We start from the raw sequence: 23,961 nt of genomic DNA, 5'->3' as shown, positions 1-23,961 counted from the left end.
AAATGGCTTTTCAACCCCATTTTTTATTTTTAACCCGTCCTTTTGATTCACGATCATAATTTCTCTTGTATCAAAGGCTCCAAGGGACGGATCATGAATTTATGAGCGTATGTCACATGAGGGGGAGATGGTAAGGAACTAAGGATGAAAGGTAACGTTGCTTGATCGTAACTTTTTAAGAGTATAAAAGCTTAAAAAATGCTAAGCTCGTTTTTAAATAACACTGCCCTCAGCATTCTGTGCATAGAACCATAGAAGTATTTCCATTTATTTCGTTTAACGAATCAGACCCCAAACTTTCATGCATCAAGACACAAAATGTTCTTCGCAGCCCTCTTTAAATGCCATGTGGCACTCTCTATTTCTCCATGTCGGATTTTTCAAAATTCATAATTTCAGCAAACTGAGTTAGGACTTTGCACTTAAGAAAGTTGTTTGTAAATATTTTATAGAATCATTATAATCTAACTACCTCACGTGGCAAACTCAATCGACTACCCTGATGTGACAAGTTCAGGAATTGTAGATCTGCACTCTTCGAGAAACATGACTGCAACTTCCCCATAAAAAAAATATATCTCGAGAGAACCATATATCCCAAGAAGCACAGATCTACAGTTCCAAACTTGTCATGTTAGGTAGTCAATTAAGTATGCTATGTAGGGTAGTCAGATTATCATGACTATTTTATATTATATAAAGCACCGCTGGCCATGACTCTAATTTGAGTAAAAGTTTCCTTTGATATGGATCTGTCTAATGAAAAATTCTACTTTTTATTCAAACCTCTTTTAAAAATTCTTACATTATAAAAAAATAGGTTTCTTTTATTTTTCATCCAAATTTGTTTATCCCACCATACCAAAGGATTTATTACAAATACGACCACTTTGTTAAATTATTTTAACTTTGTGAGATTCCTCCAAATTTAGAAAATCCTCAAACATTAGATAATCATAATCCATTGTTTAAGGATAAAATTAACAAAATAGAAGAATGAAAATACATAATTAAGTTCATAAAATATAGAATTTCAAAAAGAAAAAATTAAATTTTCGGAGAATGGTGAGTGAGGGGAGGAGTAGAAGAGTACTGATAAAAAAAGTGTGAATAACAAAATAAGAATTAAAAAATGACGGTTTCGGGTAAGCACTGGAGACGGGCGGAACTCCGTTACAAAAGGGGAGGCCATGCCCCACAAAAAATTTTAAAAATATTTTTTATATAGAAAACCTTGGAAAGAAAATGACTTTCACAGTTGAGTAAGGCTAACCTTTCCAACCTAGTAAGATCTCAAATCTTACTAAGGTTCGTGAGCTCACCCTATGGCATCTAAAAACATGATCTGATGACACATGGATGTAGATTACAAAATTCCATGATTTTTCAATGGAAAAAAATTTAAAAAGGGTTATTTTCATCCTTAAATTTTAAGATCAAATTTGGGAGTTCAAAATATTTGATCCAACAAAAAGAAATATTATTTTCTTGGATATGAGTTTTTCCATAAAATCTAGGGGGCTGTGGTGCTGTATTTTGCCAATTTAGTAATTATTTGAGTTCAACAACCCTTAGTAAGATTGGAAAGTATCTTCCTTCACGGTCTCACTAACTTGTTATCAGCTTCAACGAGTTGTGTGTATATATATATATATAGGAAAGCGTTCAGAGGCCTTAAAGAGAGCCAAACATTTTTTAAAATAGGGGTTATAAATTTTAGAATGGGCTGATTTTTTGTGAGGATGATCTCTATGATGAAGAGATCATCCTTACCAAAAATCAGCTTAATCCGAAACTTCTAATCTAAGTTAACAAGTTGAAGAATCGTGGACTGTCCGATTTTTATAAATCACTTTTGATAATGTTAGAAGTTTCACAATGAACTGATTTTTGGTGATGATGATCTCCTCATCATAAAGATTATCCTCACAAAAAATCAGCCCATTCTGAAACCTCTAACCCATACATTGAAAAATGTTTGGCACAATGTTTAACTCTCTTTAGGGCCTTCGAACGCCACCCATATATATCTTTTGGGGTGTGTGTGTGTTTGTGTGTGTGTTAATAAACGGTATTTTAGCCAAAATGGCCTGAGATTGTTAGTGTTTTTACCCAATGTGAAATTTTACTGACATAGATGATTAATTTTTTACCCAATGTGACATTTTTCTCTATAAATCTGATCATGTTGCTTTCTTGTAGTGGGGAAAAAAGGATTTTCTTTTACTTGGGGGGTCTCTTTGAGCACACAAATTTCATATCTAATTTCCTTGTCATACTATTAGTTCAGCCAAGCAAGTGAAGTTCTCTAGGTCCGCCCTGACTATAAATGGCATAAGGGCACATACTGAAGTGCAACAAACACACCTAAGGAGTAAGCCTGAGGGGGTATTTTACTAAAATAAAAGATTTTTTAAGGGTATTTTGGTACAAAATTCAATTTCCCAGGTGTAATTATTGGGAACGCACATGTATCAAAAGAGTTAATTTATTTGTGCTCACCAGGGGTTAAGCTAAAATGATAAGGGCAATTGGGTTTGCTCCCCAAGTCACGCGTTCGAATCTCTATATGTCCCTCCACATAAAGTGGGTATATTTAACTATTGTACATTTACAAGGTGGTTGGTTAGTGCAACCCGTCAAAAAAAAAAAATGGTTTATTTCTTTTTAATTTAAAATATTGATTAAAGAATTTTTGAATATTACAATAGTAAAAATAATATTTTTGTAATTTTGAAAAATTAACCAGCATGTCGTGCGGGTTATAAATTAACTTGTAATTTTATTGTTTTTTTTATGAAAATGGCCTTGGTTATATTAAATTTAAATATAAAACTTGGAGCATTTATGGACATTCAAATTTTAGTGTCAAACCACTTCTCTTCCGCCTTATGTCATTGTAATAATAAGGATTATCTTAGACTGTTTCTCTTGATTCTCGCAAACTATCCACTTATGATAATCTTAAAATACATCTTACAACAATAACAACAACAATAATAATAATAAAATTATTATTATTATTTTAACAATAATGATATTAATAACTAATTAATAACTAATAATAATATCAATGTAATGACAATTATAATTAATAACAATAGTAATAGTAATAATAACAAAATCAACAATCATTGTAATAATAATTAATATTAATATATAATTATAGTTATTATCAATAATAATAATAATAATAGATTTTAAAATAAAAATTCAAAATCATCATAATTTTTGGGTAATCTTAATCTTAACATGCTCCTAAACATATAATTCACTTGAAACTAATAGAAAATGACCTAATTGTCTTTTTCAACTCTTTCCAAAAAAAATTATTTTTTCTCTTAGAACTTCATTATCTTCAATTTCTGGAACATGTATTTTTACTCATATTTTTAATCTCAAAAAATGTAATTGGGTAATTTTTTTCCACAAGATCAGTTTTTAAAACAATGTTAGCCAATCAAGATTTTATAGTCTAGAAATTAATTTCTATAATTTGATTTTAACAATCCACAATTAAAATCAAGAATCAGGATCTACAATCCAAACCAAATGCATCACGAAAGTTTCTGAATTTTTTAAAAAAATTCGTAAAATTTTCCAAATAGAGAATAGCTGAAAAATTAATGTGTGACCTCAATTTTGTTTTCTTCAATATATGGATTTTAGGGATGTTTAAGATGATGGCATGGGTTTTTTTTTTTTTTGAGAAACCCAAAAACTTCATTTATATATATTTCTGATTTTTTTTTTTTTACAAAGAAAGTTACCCATATTTATCATAATTGAATCCCTACCAAATAATTATCGAATCTGAAACCTTGTTGCCAAGCTCTTAGTTCACCCATTCCAAATCAATCACTTGTTGATTTCAAATGTTGAGACGAGACGAGACGACATACTCGACCACTCATGGTATAATTCTCGCGCATCTGTCTTCCGAGCATAAATTCCAACATTTTGCACATGAATCCCCACTCTTGCAACTAGGAGCAAACGATGGATGGACCTAATTTACCCATTCCAAAATCAATCACTTAATATGGATCGATGAAGCCCAATGCCCATCTACACATCCTTTGGTACTTCATGCTCTGACTAACTTCATTTCATTTATAACATAAAAATGCTTCTTAAGAAGATTGTTAATCACAGCCTCCTCTGTAATCTTATAAGACACAGGTTAAAAAAATACCCTGAAATTAAATGATGTAAGCAGTTCACCAACAAAAACCCTACTTGGTAGTATTGCAGAAATCCATTGTCCTAAAAAAAAAATTTGTACTCTTTGGGTGTCCAGCGTTTGCCATCTATTAGAGCACCGGAAAGAACCAAGAAATTGAATTCCTTGGGGCCACCTTCCAAGGTCCTATTGACACTCGACTCAACTGGTGTGTGCGTGACAGTGAGATTAGGCCCACCCACGTTAAGCTAAAAAAAAAACAAAAAAAAACAAAAAGGACCGAAAAGTCCCCCATGCAAAAACTTTGCAACTTAAAACTCAAATACTAGTAATAATAATCCGATCTTGATAACAGTTGGACTCTATGTCCGTACGGTCGAACCTTTTAAAAATTGCTTTTGCTTTCATAGTGGCTAATCTGCACAGGTGATCTCATCAATAATGCACATTCAGGTTACACCCTTGCAATCCTTAAATTAGTTGCTCGGATTGTTCAACTTCAAATGAGGCTGAAAGGGAATAAAAAATTAAACCAGATCATCCCCAAAACAAGAGTTCCACGATGTCTTTTTGATAGATTAGCCATTCTAAGGCCCCACAAGAACAAAAAAAATATACATATACATATCTTGTTGGATTTCTTTTGCTTCCTGTAACAATTAATTGTGAAAATTGTGTTCACCCCCCACCACCAAAAAATATAAATAAATAAATTATATGCCATTCACTCACATCCTCCTAGTTCTCGCACAGCCTTCGATTTTGAATGTTCGAAAAACTCAAAACCTTAAATGAAAAGGAGGAATTTCTCTATCTCAGAGTAGTCTCAGCACCTATTCAACTTGGAAACTTGACTGCTACAATTGTTTGTGGCAGACACTTTTGACCAGAAACCATAGCATCAACTGCATTACTTACGCAGCAGCGGCCATTAAAGAATTAAGTTCACAGAGAGTAATAAAATACAACTAAAATCCAGAACTTGTAAAATAGTACAAAATAAAAAGTAAAATAGGCAACAACTACAATTCTTCAGCTTATGAGATACGAATCACATAAAATTCAAAAGAAATAACAGCATCTTCAACTTTTTCAGGGTGTTTATGAAAGGAATCTCCAAGAAACATATAATGAACATCATTTCTGTCAAAAACAGATGGCATCTTTGCCAACTAAACTGAATGATAGTCTGGCCCTCCTTGATCCAAAATTAAACTTTGGCGTAGAACCATCACCAGGAGTGGAAGAACTTGTAGAAGGGAAAGAGAAAACAAGGGCCCGACCAGCATTCGAGCCAAAACTGTACAATGGGACTGTAGTTTTTTCTTGTGACGGCATGACGGAAGGCGTTGGAGGTTCACTGAGAACACCAGAAGATGCAGACACGGGAAAAGTAAAACCAGAACCATTATCAAGAGGAACATTACGTCTTGAGTGAGGCTTGGCAATGGAGATATGGGTTAAAGCTGGTTTACTTCCAAAAATCTGTCTTGGAGGCTTCTTTTGCAGACTTATTGCATCAGAGAGAGCATCACTGTGAGCAAACCTTGAAACGTCCAGCCCATCATTTCGACTGTGGAGTGATAATGACTGATTCTTCTCACTCTGCAAAGATTGATCCAGACCAACCGGAGCCTAAAGGATAAAATGGGAAACATAATATTAGTTGATTTGTATGTAGTGATTAAAAGCATTGAACTTGTTAATCAGACCGATTTACAAGCAACAGAAACAGATTTTGTTGTCTTAATATTTTGCTAATTTAGTGATTTTGAGCATATGGTTCAAAGTTCCATTCCCTCTAACAATGTCACATCCAAGGTGTCTCGATTTCGACTCTTGGTCAAGACATCTCACACAAGACATGCCTCGCGACTTGGAATTTAAATAATAATTGCAAGCAAGGTCTTTGACCAAGTTCCACGTTATGTAGACTCACAAGAACTCCCGAGTTTTATAACTAGAGGAAAGCTGAGGTGTCACAAATTTCTATCTCGTGTGTTGGCCATGTCAAACATTTATGTGGGATGCTCTTTTGGGTGTCTTTTGACGCTTTAACTTTCTGTGCACCCTTGGTGGACTAACACACCTAAAATTGCCCTGGTTCAATATTTCCAGTCACTGGATTTCAGCAAGTTTCATCATAAACCAGAATCCTCGTCACATGATGCAAGGGTTCCAAGCCCTTATAAGAAATGCCCAATCCAATGGCTAGAAATCAGCTATCAGGTTGGTTGTTTTATGTTGGTTCACCAACGGGTAGGGGGGTAACCATTCACAGGATAAGTGAGTCCGACAAATGTGTCACACAGCAATATTTGGCGTGACTAACATGACGACAGGTATTTAAGGTTCAAGGAATCAGACACATTACCTTGTGACGCCAACAGGCACGTTCATAAAAATATTCATCTATAATATTTTAGCTATATTTAACTAATATTTTAAATATTTCAAAAACTCTGCGTGCATAGGCATTCCTTTACAGTGCATTGCCGGTCCCAAGCCTGGATAAAATATGGTTATGTTACGTTGGTAGAAAATGTTTGAACTTTGCAACCAAATCATATCATGATAGAACTAAGGAAAAGCATAGGAAGTATCAGAATTTTTATTTATTTTTTTGGTCAACTAACTTATTCAGTCATGCTTTCAAGATGCCGAGAAATGGAGAAAAAGTACCATAATACCTATACATAAGAACAAATGGTACATAGAGCTATCAGGGCATCGAAGTAATGAGTCGCACACGATATTATAAGAAAAAGTGATTTAACAAAGATTAAGACAAAAACCAAAGAAATCAAATAAGAAATTTGATTTTATGACAGAAACCAACTATGAAGGCAATCTTTTTACTCATACAAATGATGGAGAATTTAGGGAAAGGGAAAGAATCTCCACATGTTTTTATTGACTTATAGAAAGCGTATGACAAAGTATCTACATGGTTAATTTCGTAGGTACTGGAGAAAGGAAATCCAAGTGAATATATTGACGAAGGACATACTTGCGCTTAACTTGGAAGTTCTACTTACTCTTCAAGCATATGTACAGATGAGGCACCATTCTCCTTATATAGGCTTGAAGGAGGTGATATGGATGGCTAGGAACAAACTCCTTAATACAGATCCAACAGTTACAAGAATTCCCTAGAAGGTCCTACAGCTTTCTTCACTCTAGGATAGCTAATTCACTCTACAAATATACGACAAAATATCTAGGCCCTCTAAAACATTATGTTATGTACAAATAATTCCTTTAAACCCCTTCTTAAACTCCTCCAAAGTAGACCACAATGTTCTACCACTATTCTAGCTTTGTTCTCCACAACCTGTTTAAATGGGAAAATCTCAGCTTGCACGGTAAGCCCAAAACAATACTCCCACACCACTTTGCATCGTCACTCTTGTCGTGTGTCGTCATCCTACGCATCTCCAAGCCACTTCCCAAGGTCTTCAATCCCTTGCCCAACTCAGATGTGCTTTGTATCCCTGTGTTCATCGCCATCGTGTGCTACCTCCTTGAGTTTTCCAATACCCTAGCCCAACTATTGCATCCACCTTGCCCTCTTGGCCCTAGGGAGCTTTTATCTTCAATTAACCGAAGATTTGATAGGATCTTCCCCCACCAACTTCTCATCTTAAGGGCCATGTATGCCAGTCCATCAGCCAATATCATCAATTCATCATCACATTAAGGTGTGGGATTGGTGTTGCCTTAGCATCCTTAAGGAATGCCATACCCAAAACCACCTATTAATCATCCAAGGGCATTGTGATAAAGTTGGTTGTGCCAGACCACCTTTGCGACCTTGTAATAGTCATTGCATCTGCATTAGCTGCCTTAACCTTCCTGAAGTCCTTCACCAATCAAAGACCTAGCCTTTCCTCCTAAGTGCCCACCAATGCAAGTGTTCATGAATTGTGTTGAGCAGCCTTAGAGTCTTCCCCTTTTATGCACCTATACTCTTCACCAAAGGTTTCCTCAACTATAAAAGATCTCATCTCCTTTGAATACCATTGCCTTGGGATCTCCACCACATATGAAGCATCCTCAATAACTTCTAGGGGATCATAGTCTTTCCTAGTGTGCCTTCCTCTCTCTTTGGCCCTTTAACCCTCATTGTTGACCTTGTAAACTCCCCACCGTTGAACCTCACCCCACCCTATCCTGAAGTTGACATGTTCTTCTCTGAAAGTTCACCCTTGTTGCCTCAATCAAGAAGTGATTGTCGTAATAGTCAAAGCCCAATTTGTAAATCCTCTCTTGTGCAAGTATTTTGCTCATGATAAGCCAATCCATTACGATGAATAGTTTATCCTTCTCGCTTATATCTGTGATGTCGACTAACAAAGTCGTGAATTGCTCCACATACTCCCAAACTGACCATGGCCTTTTGCCTAGTGGGGGATGGATTTAGTCGACCATTGCCTAAAACACCAAGAAATCTACTATTTCTACTTGTGGCAACAGACTACTTTACCAAATGGGCACAAACACGCCCACTAACTAGGATTCATCAGCAAGAAGTGCAGAATTTCATATGGGAAAACATAATCTACCGATTTGGTGTACCACATATGATCGTATCAAACAATGGAAGACAGTTCTCAGGAAAGCAGATCAAAGCCTTTTACAAAGAACATGGCATAACCCAACTTTTGTCTTTCCTCAATACCCCCAAGGGAATGGACAGGCAGATGTCACAAATGTTTGAGTTTAGTCCCACATCAAAGACAAATTGCCTTGTCTCTCTCCTTATAAGCTCTTGGGCCTCTCCACCCATTGCCAATTGGTTTTGAGTTGGACCCCAAAATTATCATGGTATCAAAGCGAGCATTTCTTTCCTCCACATCACCCAGTTCATATTTCCAAGTGTTTTGACCTAGTTCAGCCCACATATGCGGGGGCGTGTTGAATTTAGTCCCACATCGAACACAAATTGCCTTGTCTCTCTCCTTATAAGCTCTTGGGCCTCTCCACCCATTGCCAATTGGTCTTGAGTTGGACCCCAAAATGATCAATGAACAAAGTCTTGATCGATATATTGAAGAGAAGACTAGGAGAGGCAAACGGGAGATGGACATCAATACTACATGGGGTACTTTGGGCATATAGGACAACTGTAAGAGTTTCAACTCGATCATCCCCATTCGCTATGATGTATGGAGTAGAAGCAGTAATCACAACAGAAAATTGTTTCCCAACTACACGTTCAAGGATAGTACAATCCAAATAGAATGACAAACAGTTGGTGGCCGAGCTAGACATGTTAGAAGAAAAATGTGAGGCAACACGAGTAAGATTGGAAAGTTATCATAAAAGGCTACAAAAACACTATAACAAGAAGGTCCGAAATAGAGAATTCAGAGAAAGAGATTTGGTTATTTGAAGTCTTTCAAAATACAGAAGAGCTGAACAGTGGAAAATTATGACCAAATTGAGAAGGTCCCTACTTAATAGCAACAGTTAGAATGAAAAAAGTTTACTACCTTGCAACAATGTCAAGTCAAGACTTGCCTAGATCTTGGAATACTTGTAACCTCAAGAAATACTATAAATAAAACAATGATTCCTTCATTGTGTAACTCAGCCCTGCATGGCTCAAGGTCTTGAGTGACCTTTGTTGTTCTGAATGGCAATGCAACCCTTGTGGCTATTGTGTAGTTCAACCCTATGTGGCTCAGGGTCCTAAGTAACCTTTGTTGTTCTGAGTGGAAGTGCAGCCCCCGTGGCTATTGTGTAGTTCAACCCTATGTGGCTCAGGGTCATGAGTGATCTTTGTTGTCCTGAGTAGCAATACGGCCATGACTAATGATAATTGATTTGTGGCTAAAGGTCTTCAGTGACCCTTGTTGTCCTAAATACCAATGTAGCCCTTGTTACTATAAAGTAACTTTGCCCTTCGTGGCTTAAGGTACTGATAACTTAACACTTATCTGGTGTGGTAGTTAGAGCTTGTGGAAAATGATTAGTCAATCCTCATGCGGTTAAGGGCAATGAGAAACTTTTGTTGTCCAGAGTAGACGATCAACACTTAAAATTTTTGTTTTTAAGGGTTTATAATTTAATGAGTTTATAGATTGAAGTTAGTTTTTAACCCAAGAAAATGAGAAACTTTTGTTGCCCTATATAAAAGATCAACACTTAAAAATATTTTAAGGATTTAAAGTTCTGTGAATTAGAACTATAGTTTGTTCTTTAACCAAAAAAAGGTGTCATCCTAGGAGGAGAACACCAAAGATGACACCTAGGGGGGAAGAGTACACTAAAGCAAAACACATAAAATAAGGAGATTAAGAGTGGAAAAATGAAAGAAGGTAAACCATTTTCATTCATACAAAGTAATTACATTGATAAATCACAAAAGGAAAGAAGAAAAAGTACAAGCTATAAAAAGAAAAAGCTAAGGAACATAATTTGTTGATTAGGAAGCAGAAGGATCAGCTTGTTTAGTCTGTTGAAGAGCTTTAGTCTACTACTCTAGAAGCTCAAGCCAAGCAGGGGGGAGAGAAGGAGAGGCTGCAAATGTTGGGGCAACCTGATCATCTTCCTCTAGATTAAGAGGGGGAGGGAATCGTCCAAATCGGCCTTGCCATTTTGGACGACTCCCAAGGGCCAGAATCACAGACCCCTCGTCTGACTCCCCCTCTTCCACCTCTATATACTGGAAAAGAGTAGCTTCGAAACCATAATTGTAAGCCTTGTTGGAAGACTCCTCCATGGTTTGCGCATACTGAGCTTTCAGTTGGCTCAATAGCTTCTTCGTTGCTACTTCGTCTTCCTCGGCCTGCTTGACCTTAGCTTCCTGAACGGCAGACTCGAGTTGAGCAGTAAAAGCAGAATTGGAGGCTGCGTGTACGCACTCCTCGAAATTGGTCTTGAGGAAGCTCAACTCCAGGTCCTTCCCCCTGAGCTCTTCCCTTAGATCGTCCAGCTCAACATTTTTTCCCTAGACACGCTCTTTGAAACCCTCGTGTTCCAACAGAAGGTTGTGATAGACCAGCTCCAACTTTTGGTGCTTAGCAACCAGAGCGTCGTTGGCCTTAGTTTACTCTGCCATATTAGCTTCCAACTCTGTGATAGTTTCTTTGGAAGTAAGAACAGAGGAAAATTCAGCAATGAGCTGATTCATTTTCTCCTCATACTCCCTAGCAGTGATGACAATTTCATTCTGGGTATCACGCTACTTGAGGAAGGCATAGGCTCCATAAGTATTAGCTTGAATAGCTAAGAAAATTAAAAATCAAGTCAAAAATCCTTCCTTAGCAGAATAAGACTTGGGAAGGGAAAAATTGAAAACTTATTTAGAAAAGGCCTTGGTAGAACTTCCCAAATTCCATATCAGGATTGGCCTAATCTACAATCTCCATGTCGGGAGGGAGAGAGTAAGATAGGAGTGAGGTGACCACCAACGGGTCTTTCAGACTGCTATTTCGGTTGTAGACCAAGTTGGTGCCTAGATCGAAAGTGGGGCGCCAGTACCCACATTCGTTCTCCTCTGTAAGGAGCTCATCCCATCTGAGCCAACAGAAGGATATGTCCTCGATGTCTGTTTTGAAGTCAGCAACCCCCCCCCCCTAGACCCCCTTCTTTTACCCCATCACTACCCTAGGGGACAGGTTCCTTCTTCCCGCACAGCCTCTACAACCTGGGCCTTGGTGGCTCTTCGGAGGAGACAACCTGCAAAACCTCGTCATCTTAGGCCTACTCAACCTGAGCAGATGCCTACACGGGCAAGGCAGCCCATCGCTGTTCAACATGTCCAAAGGGACTTCTGGGACAACTTCACCAAGAACTTGCCCCTCCTAAGGGTCCTACGCACGGCGCCCCATGCTCTACACACTCATATGGGGAGAGTGATTTGGGACACGGGGAAGTGCATTTCGAGAGGGGTTAAGAGATGAAAGGGAAAATTCTAAAAGTCAATGTTCATGATGTTGAATTGAAGGGTGTCCACAACGGCATGAGAGCTGGGGGGAAGGAGAAGCAAGTTGTTTAACCTGATTGGCTAGAAGAGGGGAAAAGTTAGAGTGCAAGCTAGTTGTAGAAAATGGCTTTCCGCAACTTGCTCTGCAAGATGAGCTGGTAGTGGATGGATGAGGAGAGGTGATTGGGTCAAAAGAGAAATGGTAGCGAGCGAGGGTAGAGCAAGTTGAGCAACTCTGACCACAAACTATTCCTTGTTGGCCTTTTTCTTCTCAAGTTGTCTTTGCTCCCTCCTTGCCTAAACGATAAAAGAGCAGAAGAGTTTGACGGTCAGGAAAAGAAAACAGAGAAAATATCAAGAAGAAATCAAACAATAAAAGTTCAAGTGCAAAGAACGCTGCTTACCCTGAAACGTTTGGGGCACTCTGAACCCCTCATGATGAACGCATGGACCAAACTCTCAATCCCTAGAAACGATTAAGGGGTCTTTGTGTCCTTCCTTATCAGCACTAGGAAGGGCAGGCACTAGGAATAGTACTGCAGTTTTAGCCGACATGGAATAATGACCAAGTTAGTGGAAGTTGGACTTTAGGTTATACCTGGAAAGGAAATCATTGGGGATTACCTCCAACTCCTCCACTCAATCAACCAGATGGAAAAAGTAACTTGACATCTGGCTAGTGGCCCGGTTTATTTAGCTAAGGATCTCTCTTAGAAAGGGGGAAAAAGGGAAAACTCAGGCCAGGTTTGATCCGACCAGCATAGACCATTATTTCCCCATGACAACACTCATTAGAATCTTTAGGATCATTACAAACCCTAAGAGATACTGACGAAGGGATTCAGTAATTTTTGTGAAGTTTGGCGAGGTTAATGACCATTGGGATCTAAAATTCGTAACAAGCAAAGAAGGGAAGAAGTTACCTCTAAACAAGGAATGAGAAAAACTCAAAACTTGGAAGGCTCAGAAAGTTCAGAGACAGAGAGACAGAATTCCAGAAGTAGGCAATAAAAAGAGAGAAGTTTCGAAGTGACGATCTATTTATAGCCTAGATGTAGAACACGTACACCCATTACGACACTAAATGGGACGCATATACAGCCAACAATAGAAAACAGAGCATCTCAGTCGTCAACAACTTGAAACGGCATTCTATTTAATGCGATAAGGTGTTAAGGGCAAATGAAATGATTAAAGTTAAAAATGACGTGTTATTAATTATTGGAAATATTAGAATAGTTAATTCTAGTTTGACTAATATTAGTTTATTTCTATTATTTCTCTGTAAGAGCATTTATGTTCATTCACTTATTATTGGTTATAAATACATGTCAAGCTCTCATTATGAGACTTGACTTTTCTCTTGTAAAATTCTTCTTGGTATCAGAGCCAAAAACAAACCTAACGCAACCCTTATTGGCCCTCCCTCCTCATTTCTCCTCCTCCCTTCTTCCTTCCCTCACTAATCCCACTACACTTTAACCCCAATCACCTAGCAGCAGCCTCATCCAGAGTTTCTCCCCTTTGGGGGGCTCTTTTCTTCCTTTTGATTCATATTCTCTTAATCGCATGTTGCGATGGAGATTTTATTAGCTCCGCATGCTACACTAGAAATTTGTGCTGTGCTTTTTGCCCCACATTAGGGTTTTTCTTTGCGATCAGCCATTGTGTTGTTGGGTGAACTTCGATCATCCCTATAGGCCTTCGTTGCCCGCTACAGATCCCTACCAGTCCTACGATCTGCTTTACAGGCCCCTACCTACCTTGCGATCAAACCTACTGGACCCAATCTGACTTGCAATAGCAGTAGACAGTTGTTGGGTGAACTTCGATCAGCACTACATGCCCCAATCTAACTTGTGATAGCAGCAAAGTGTTGTTGTGTACACTTCGATCAACCCTCCAGGCTTTAAACTGCCCTGCGACAGAAGCAAACAGTTGTTGGGTGCCTTGCAATAAGCCATACAACATAGATAACAGCAAAGTGGTGTTGTGTACACTTCGATCAGCCCTATAGGCTCTAAACTGCCTTGCAACAGCAATAAACAGTTGTTGGGTGCCTTACGATCAACCATACAACACCTCTAAGGTTGTGCGAAGACCTACGACAGTAACAGAAGCTGTTTTTGTGACCTACGACATCTCTTCTTGGGTTAATTTAACCCTATGACAGTAGCAGAGTCCAACTTTGTGACCTACGATAATTTTTTTTTTTGGTTGGTTTAACCCTGGTACATTAGCTAGGTGGAGTCTCTATAATTTACGACAACACAAGGTGTTATTTTTGTGAACTTCAACAGCAAGGGGATCTTTCTGGTGTTGCCGACAGCACTCAGTAGTATTATTTTTTTCTCTCGCCTTTGACAGTACTATTATCAAGGATCTCTCTTCAATCCAAAGTTTCTTCCTGTTCATCGTGTGCAATGATGACGACTCACAAGACTAAGAACTCTACCAGCCCCCTTGGGGCTAATTTCTCAATCCAACGTATAACCAATGCCTCACTAAATGGTCGTAACTTTCAGTCCTAGTCCTGGTCTGTATGACTTTATTTAGGTAGTAGAAGAAATTTTGACTGGTTGTTTTGGCTGTTAGGCGTTATTCCTAAGCCACCCTTCATTGATCTCAAATTTGAACAATGGGAAATCAATAATTGCACCATTCTCGGATGGTTATTTAATTTCATGGAGCAACGCATCTACACTATGTTTATATATCATGAGACTGTCTTTTCTTTGTAATCTGCTCTCACTTAGACATATGCACATGCTCCAAATGACTTAAGAATTTATGACCATTACCGGAGCATTGCTTAGATTACCCAAGGAAATCAAAGTGTTACAGATTACTTTAGATTCCTTCAATTTCGTTGGGAGGGGCTCTCGTACTATGAGTCTATGGCTGAGTTGTCTGTAGAGGCAACCGGGTATGTGGTCAAGAAGATTGCTCGACATCAAACATATCAGTTCCTCATAGGTCCATGCCCTGAGTTTGAGGTGCTGCAAACCCAAATCCTTAATATCACTCCTCTACCTTCTTTATTTGAGACATTTGCGACCATTGATAGCAATAAGCATTGTCACCATGTACCTCTCAGACTCAGTCCTGTCATTATCTCTGCTCCAGACACAGATCAGATGGCTCTTGCAGCCAATTCGGATTTCTCTAACTCTCGTACTCAAGGATCTGGGAATCGAGGTCGTGGAAGCCGTAGACGTTATAAAGTAAGTGGTCTTACGTGTAGTCACTATGGGAAGATTGGCCATGAGAAGGCCCGCTGCTTTCAACTCTATCCTCACCTGTTGAGATCTTATGAGGGACAACCATGTGTTGTCGTTGTGGAATCTATCTCCATTGATTCTATTTTCCTTGGAACTATTGATTTGTAACATCTCCATACATGGATTACAACTATTATACAGGATCAGCTCCAGGCTCAGATTCCTCATCCTCAACAGTCACATCTATTACCACACCTCCAGGTACCTCTTCTGCATTTCAAGTCACTTAGTCTGGCTCTGATCCTCTGAAGTCTGACTCTACTCCTCTAACCTAGGTTATTAATTCTGGTGTCTCTTATCACATGATTGGTGAGTCCAATCATTTTATTTATTCTATTTTTCCTACTACTCGTAAGGAGGTTCGCCTTGCTGATGGGTCTCTTACCCCTATTTATAATAAGGGTACCATCTCCTTATCCCCTGGTTTTCCTCTTGATTCTATTATCTATGTTCCTCACCTATCTCTTAACCTTATGTCTATGAGTAGTATTACCAAATCTCTAAATTGTTTTATAACATTTTTTCCTACTCACTGTATCTTTTAGGACCTGACTTCGAGGAGGATTTTTGGCAAGGGGTATAAAAGGGATAGGTTGTACATGTTCGGAGCTCCACCTATTGTTGTTCTAGCTTCCGTCCTCTCACTCACTGAGAATCATATTTTTTCTTCTCAGACTTTAGATTTATGACATGCTCGCTTAAGACATGCTAATTTTCAACATTTATGTTCTTTATTTCTGCTTTAAAAACTTATTGTAGTGAACAAAAATCTCGATGCTCTGTGTGTGAGTTTTCTAAACACACGTACCTCTTATATTCCTCGCAAGCATAGATTTAACGTTATTTTTTATTTAGTTCATTCTGATGTGTGGGAACCTTCCCCTCTTAATGTTTTTAATGGTCATAGATATTATGTTACATTTATTGATGACTATTTTCATTGTACTTGGATTTATTTAATGCGCTCTCGGTCTGAGGTACTCCCTATTTTTGTTAATTTCCTTAAAATAATTCAGACTCAGTACAACATTACTGTCAAATCTCTTAGAACAGATAATAAAGAGGAATATATTTATGATGGAATTCGATCCCATCTCCACGAGCGTGGTATGCTTCATCAGTTAACTTGCCCATACACTCCTGAGCAAGACGGGATGGCAGAACGCAAGAATCGCCACCTCATGAACATTGTCCGTTGCCATTTGCAAACGATGCATGTTCCTAAGTCATATTGGAATATGGCAATTCTTACTGTTGCATTCCTCCTAAATCGTATTCTGAACCACCTTAGGGGGAATAGGTGTATTTTCATGTTCTTCGACCTGATAACACTCTTCCCCATTACATCGAGAGTTTTTGATGTACCCACTTTGTTTAGGATAGAACTCCTAATCGTACCAAACTAGATGATAAAGTTATTCGTTGTGTTTTCTTGGGTTACTCATTTATGTCAAAGGGGTATCGATGCTAATGATCCCCTCTCTCATCGTATTATTCATTCCCTGGATGTCACATTTTTTGAAAATGTTCCATATTTTCGTGTTTCATCTTTTTTGCAGGACTCTTTTCCTTTGCAGGACTCTTTTCCTTTGCAGGATTCCTCTCCTATAATGCTACCATCTCTAGTTTCTCTCCATCTTCATCTTCACCACCACTGCAGGATTACTCTCGCCGCCCTCCCCCCTCCCTAACCTTGCCAACCTCCTCCTTAGACTCAGGTATACCCCTTTCTACATTTACGCATGTTTCTTCTATTTTTGACTCTCACTTACCTATTGTATTTCGCAAAGGTAAGCGAGGGTGTGTTACTGATCACCCTATCGTCCAGTTTGTTTCTTATCAGGGTCTCTCTCCTTCCTATCAAGTCTATCTTGCCACCACAGATTCTATTCAGGTTCCTCGGTCTATATCCGAGGCTTTACACGATCCTAAGTGGACTAGAGACATGACTACTAAGATGGATGCATGCAGAAGAATCACACCTGGGAACTTGTTTTTATTCCCTCTAGAGAGCGAACTATTGGCTGTAAATGGGTTTTCACGGTCAAATATCTCATAGACGATATTTTTGATCGCCACAAGGCTCGCCTCGTTGCTAAGGGATTTATGTGAACTCTAGGAATGGACTTTGATGCCACATTTGCCCCTGTAGCCAAAATTTCTATTGTCCGCCTTCTAATCTCTTTAGCGGCATGTCATTCATGGCCTCTTCACCAGCTTGATGTGAAGAATGCATTTCTAAACGGTGATTTGACAAAGGTCATTTATATGAATCTCCTCCTGGATTTCGTCTTCAGGAGGAGTATTCTAGAAAAGTATGTCGCCTTCTCAAATCTCTGTATGGCCTAAAGCAGTCTCCGCAAGCCTAGTTCCAGCATTTCTCTAAGGTCATTGTATCTATGGAGTTTTCCATATGCCACTCTGACCATACTTGCTTTATTCAATGAGGAGTAGATGGCCACAATACCATTGTCTTGGTTTATGTGAATGATATTATAGTAATTGGAGATAATGCACAGTGGATTGACAGAGTTAAGAGGCAATTGGATAGTCATTTTGAGGTTAAAGACTTAGGTCCCCTCAAGTATTTTTTTGGGATAGAGGTAGTCCACTCACACTGTGATATTTTGTTATCTCAATGCAAATACACATTGCATCTTCTTCAAGACACTGGTATGCTTGATTGTCATCCTACCTCTTCCCCAATGGATCAAAATCATCTTTATGCCGAATCTAGATAACTTTTATTTGATCCTTCATCTTACTAAAGAGTCATAAGTTGTTTGATTTATCTGATTAACACTAAACCGGATTTGACCTTCATGGTTAGCATAGTAAGTTAGTTTATGCATATTCCACGTACCTCTCATCTTGATGTCATGTATCGTATCCTTCGCTACTTGAAGTCTCGTCCTGGTCAAAGACCTATTTTATTCATCTACTGCTCAACCACATTTGTAATGTTTCACTGATGCTAATTATGCAGGTCCTCTTACAAATAGGAGATCTACCTCTCGTTTCTGTACTTTTTATGGTGCTAACATTATCTTGTGGAAAAGTAAGAAATAGAATATGGTTTCTCGTTCTTCTGTTGAAGCTGAGTATCATGATATGGCTCTCTCTTGGCACGTGAGCTTCTTTGGCTTAGATCTTTACTGACAGAGTTGAGATTTCCTACTATTGGTTCCTCCTCGTTGTTCTATGATAACAAATCTGATATCATGTTTTCATCTGACTCAATCCTTCATGAAAGGACTAAGCACATCGAGGTTGATGTTCACTTTCTCGGGGGGAAAGTTTAATCTGGTGCACTTGAAACAGTCTGTGTTTCTTCTTCAGATCAACTAGTTGATATGCTTACAAAGTCTGTTGGACCTTCTGTCACAAACTCTCATCTTGCCAAACTGGACCTAGTTGATATATTTGCCCCAGCTTGAGGGGGAGTATTGAAAATATTAAAAATAGTTAGTTCGAGTTTGACTAATATTAGTTTATTTCTATTATTTCTCTGGAAGGGCCTTTATGTCCATTCACTTATTATTGGTTATAAATATATGTCCAGCTCTTATTATGAGACTTGACTCTTCTCTTCTAAAATTATTCTTTAATGACACCCATTCAAGAGAGGGAACGTTTCTCAAAATGACGACGGAACTTCGTGTCTTCTCGAGAGGAGTTAATTATAAAGGATAAAATCGGTAACTCATCGAGACCTTACACGTGTCCTGTTGAGAACGGGAATTGGAGGATAAAAGAGATTTCGAAGAGCAAGTGGTACATAGGATAAGCCAATAGTCCAGCTTTACCCATCAAAAGAACAAGGCATGGATCAAAATCTGCCCTAACTAGCAAGGCAAAACAAATCTGAGTTTTCGTGCAATTCTTTACCTCGCTCATCAAGATCGGAATTTCTAGGAAGAATCTCATGATTCTTGGAATACATTAAGGAAGGTTCCATTTACTAAGTAAGATCCCCATGATTGTGGGATCTTGCAAGATCAAATCCAGAAATCAGGGAAAGACCCTGATCTTGAAGGTGGGATATATAATAGAGGTAGGATTGAGGGAGAGAGGACCTTTTTTTGAATGTCTAGAGATTAAGAGAAAAAGAGGAAAAACATCTTTTCTTGATTACTAACTTGATCGTCAAAGAACCATTGGTAGGTACCACATCGGTGCTTGCAAGATCGAGGAGCATCTTTGGAACAGCAGCAAAGTAGATCGACGTAAGCCCTAATCAGCATCTACACATATGCCTAGATTGAATACAATCGACAGAATAAAGTAGGCAGATTATAACTCAATTAGAAGGAATGTACTAGTTGAAGTTTCTAAAAAGTGAAAGAGGGACAAAAAGAACATAGATGGAGGTAGTGAGAGCGGATATGAAGACAATAGAACTAATAAAAGATGAACATATAAAAAAGAACTCAAAGAGGAATAAAATGCATTCAGCCAACCCCAAATTTTCTGGATAAGGCTTTGATGAGGTGGTGATTATTATTACTTTTGAAAATAACCGTAAGGAAATAAATTTATGAAAAGCAAAAGAAAACGTTTTGTCCACCTAACTTCATAAAAATAGATTTCTAATATCCAATCATGGTTGAGTTTAACAACTTAATAAATTGCTGTATGGAAGATGGATCACACCAATCCTATCTTCGAATAACTTTTTACAGGAAATCATGTGACACTATGGTGGAGAATGTGTGTTGGGGTGTGTTCATGTTTCAATGCACATCCAGCATGACAAAAATCCAATAAATGATGTCCTCGTTAGATAGCGTATGACTAAGAAGGTTATGATATAATCCAATTTCTGCAATGTGCATGCTCAAAACATTTAAACATGTGCATGCATATGCAGGGGAAAAAAGCTTGTGGAAAAGCAATAATCCACATAAATGCTATAAGGAGCCACCTTTGTGAGGTGGTGGTCTGTGTGTGGTAAGAACACAGGCCTACAATAAAGACCCTGCCTTCTTACTTAAACCTGTATATATATTAGCATAATTTATGCAGTCCGTCTCCCCCCATGGGGCATAATGGAAAGGCCGGTCAAATATAAAGATTTTATCTTAAAATGAAACAAGAAAGGAACTATTTGGACATCAGTCATAATCGCTTGGCTTCTTTATAGGCCTTGAAGAAGGCCATCTTAATTAATCGTCAAGGACCTAAAAGGTTAATGATCAGGAGTAATTTACGAATTAAACAATAAAAATTTTCCACATGATCTCTGTACATAATCCAAGAGTTAGTCCTCTGGTTTTATAGTCCAGATCAATAGCTAGCCACATGTATGAGTATTTTTCAGTAGGATGATGAAATCTTGGTCACATATTTTGTCAATATTGTCACCGTAACTTCTCTTATCAGAAATAAACATGCATAGTGCAACAAACATGCATGCCCACAAGCATCTATAAGCAAAATCACTCACAATGATGGTGGACCTAACATCCATTATATTTTGTCAATAGTATATGCATAATATCATCTACTGGAAAAAAAAAACCAAAAGAAGACGAGCTACAACGTAAGGAAAGTGACTATGTCCATGCAACATCAGTCTGTGTTAGCCAAAACTGAAGTAGATAATGCAAAAAGTGTAGAAAAAAATTGTAATAATAATGACATACCTCATTTGTATTAAGAAGAGAATTGTGAGTCTTCTTGAAATCTATGGACGACCTTGCATTGAACCCCACACCATCATGCCCAGAACCAGCCACGCTAAAAAATGCCTTACTGGCCGAAGTGTCTGTATTTGCATCAGCAGTTTCTCTCTGCTCAGCATAAACTTTAGGCAGAGAGCTTCCAATAATATCTTTCCCTCGATCATTCAGTGTGACAGCAGTGAAGTCAGAAGCAGGGGTTTTCCTCCATGAAGTAGCCAGCCTTAACTCAGCAGACTTTTTTTGGGGAGTTGGAATTGTTCTGTCAAGGTGCTCCAATATTTTCCTAGCCATCTCACTAGACTGAGGATGGACAGTAGAGATGCCAACGCTAGAGCTTGGTGCCCTACTGTCTACAGTTTGGACTTTTATATTGCTCCTAGTTGATGCTCCAGGTTCCTCCCACAAAGGACCAGAACTAACAGGATGAGATGAATTAGTTCCTTTGAAAGGAGTGGTGTCACCAATCTTACAATGCATCCTACGAATGGGTCCCACAGATCCAAAGCCATCACCATAAGAAGAAATGCTTGACCTCAGAACCTATGAATAAAGACCACAAGAAATGAAGTTGTCAGTTCAATGATTGGTATATGCAAGTTTTTATGACATGAAGAGCCAGCCAGAAATTCAAAGCACCACCAGTGCATTGTGTCATCAAGTTGTGCCCTTCAACTTCATATAAGAAACCAAAATAAAAGGGGAATTTCAATATCACATTCACAACATCACACGAATTTTACGTATAACTTCACTATATATTTATTTTTATTTTTTGCTAAGCATGTGAATTGTATCGATAAGAAAAACAAATTACAAAGCGGACACCCCTTAACATACTACTCTGATAGAAGGAAAGGAGTAACTTTACTAATTTATGTTGCATACTGGATATTAACTTTGAAGCCTACAAATACATTACTAAATCATGGTCAAAGAAAATGAAACAAACTATGGATACACATGATGCGCACATTCCAAATTGTATCCATAAGCACAAAATACAATCACTGGGCTACCTCACTCATGTATCGCACTTGGTGATTAATTTGTTCAAAAATTGCGATAGCCCCTTCAGAATGAATATTGATCATCGAGATCTTTTCACTCTCTGAGACACTTATCACCAAGGTTTTGTTTTCCTTGCTTTGATGCTTATTGACCATTGATATCGCTTCTGATTCGCTACTCAAGCAACACATGATTACACATACTGCCATTGCTTCTCACTATAATGCAACGCATTCTATGAGTAAACTACCACCATATGCCACCAAGATTTGCATTAGGGATTGTCTACCACAATCATCATAACCTTCATGCCATCCAAGAGGCTAAGTGCAAAATAAATCGGTCCACATATTGCATGTGGACTGACCATGAATTGGGCTAAAAAAGTACAATCAAAGTGGGGTATAAACAAGACTTAAGTCTGGAGACCAATAGGTTATTAAAACCCACATGCATCCTTCATCTAATAATTCATAGCTATTTATGAGCCTTCATATAAGAGGTCATTTTAGTAATTTACTATTTATTTTTCCTATGAAAGGGTTGTAAGAGTAGGCCAGAATATGGAGTGCTCATTGCCCTCTTTATCAATAAAACTTTTGGTTGTCAAAAAAATAAGAATATGGAGTGCCCATTTTAGCCCTATTCATCATTTCACAGATCACAATGCATACACTCTCTCATCCTCTTTTTCCCTTTTACCTCTCAAGGAACCCTCCTCCATTACCTTCATCTTCTTCCCATTGGCTAATGTAACGACCACTGAACCGGCGTCTTTTAGGTTTTGGTAAGGAGTGGGATCAACAAAACCCTTATTATCCATTTTGTCATAAGAAACGATATTTCTTCAATTGTAATAATCTACCATGACTTATCGATCAAAAAAGTAATCTACCATGACTTGCAACAGCTCCTTTTTCTCTAATGACATTTTGGACATCAATATTCCATTACTTGTTTTTCCCATAGACTCCCTAAGAAACTTTTCCGCTACTATCGTAATGCCTTTAACTAATTCATACCACATATTGTAGTCTCATCCTCTGCATTCCACATTTTTTTTTGGTAAGTTAAAATTTTATTAAAAAAGGAGACGAGATGACCCCAAAATACAAACTTATCAAAGAGATGATAGTGCCACTCAGGCCTCCTCAAGATTACAAACCATGTCCCACCTAGCCCCGAAATCCTCAAAGAAAATTCCTTTGAACACTCTATACAACTTACTCCAAAAGAACAAAAGACCCAAAATAGACAATAATAGACCATGAATCATGAGCTCCTTCCCCTCGAAGATGCGCCTATTTCTCTCCCTCCAAATACTCCAACAGATGGAAAATGGAATAAGAATCCAAAGGATCCGTTTCAAGGCTAAATGAGTTGTCCCATGATCCCCAAGTTTCCAGAAGCTCTTTGATAGACCACGGAAAACAACCCTTAATTCCGAATAGATTGAGGAAGTGTGACCAAACCTCGTGAGCAAGGTGACAATGAATGAGCACATGATTCGTCGTCCCCCCATTCCTTAAGCATAACAAGCATCCGTTAGGGGTTTGAAAATCCCTCTTGATTAACTGATCCATCGTGGTAATTTTCTCCAGTGAAGCTTACTACATAAAGACAGAAACCTTGGAGGGAACCTTGACACCCCGAACAAAAGAAACGGGAAAGGTGAAGTTAGACAGAGGTAACTCCGAAGCGTACATGGACCTCACCAAGTAGACCCCCTCCCTTGTATCATCCCAATGCAAATAGTCATGTCTATCCTGGCATATGGAAGTAGTCTCAACCAATTCTACTAGCCTTCCTACACTAGTGAGTTCCCAATCATTGAAGTTCCACCTAAAACCAAAGTCCCAAGGCCTTGACCCA

General features: G+C 38.3%; 1 protein-coding gene across 3 annotated transcripts in view; it reads right to left on the bottom strand.

The window, feature by feature from the left end:
* Positions 1–5,117: 5,117 nt before the first annotated feature.
* Positions 5,118–23,961, bottom strand: part of LOC147389068 (nucleoporin-like protein) — a 34,795-nt gene continuing 15,951 nt past the window's right edge. For 2 of the 3 annotated variants that reach the window (XM_086418988.1, XM_086418989.1), the window contains 2 exons: positions 21,043–21,621; positions 5,118–5,818 (listed from right to left, as the gene is read on the bottom strand). In XM_086418988.1, coding sequence (XP_086275114.1) covers positions 5,330–5,818; positions 21,043–21,621 — 1,068 coding nt within the window. In that variant the 3' untranslated portion in view covers positions 5,118–5,329. Of the gene's footprint in view, positions 5,819–6,557; positions 6,691–21,042; positions 21,622–23,961 lie in introns of all 3 variants that reach the window. The other variant, XR_015170784.1, reaches the window with a different exon arrangement.

The sequence above is a fragment of the Akebia trifoliata genome, chromosome 12, assembly GCF_017979445.1.
Source record: "Akebia trifoliata isolate Shusen 1 chromosome 12, ASM1797944v1, whole genome shotgun sequence".
NCBI classification, from domain to species: Eukaryota; Viridiplantae; Streptophyta; class Magnoliopsida; order Ranunculales; family Lardizabalaceae; genus Akebia; species Akebia trifoliata.
The sequence above is the reverse complement of the archived record's forward strand: the minus strand, read 5'-3'. Positions and strand labels throughout refer to the sequence as shown.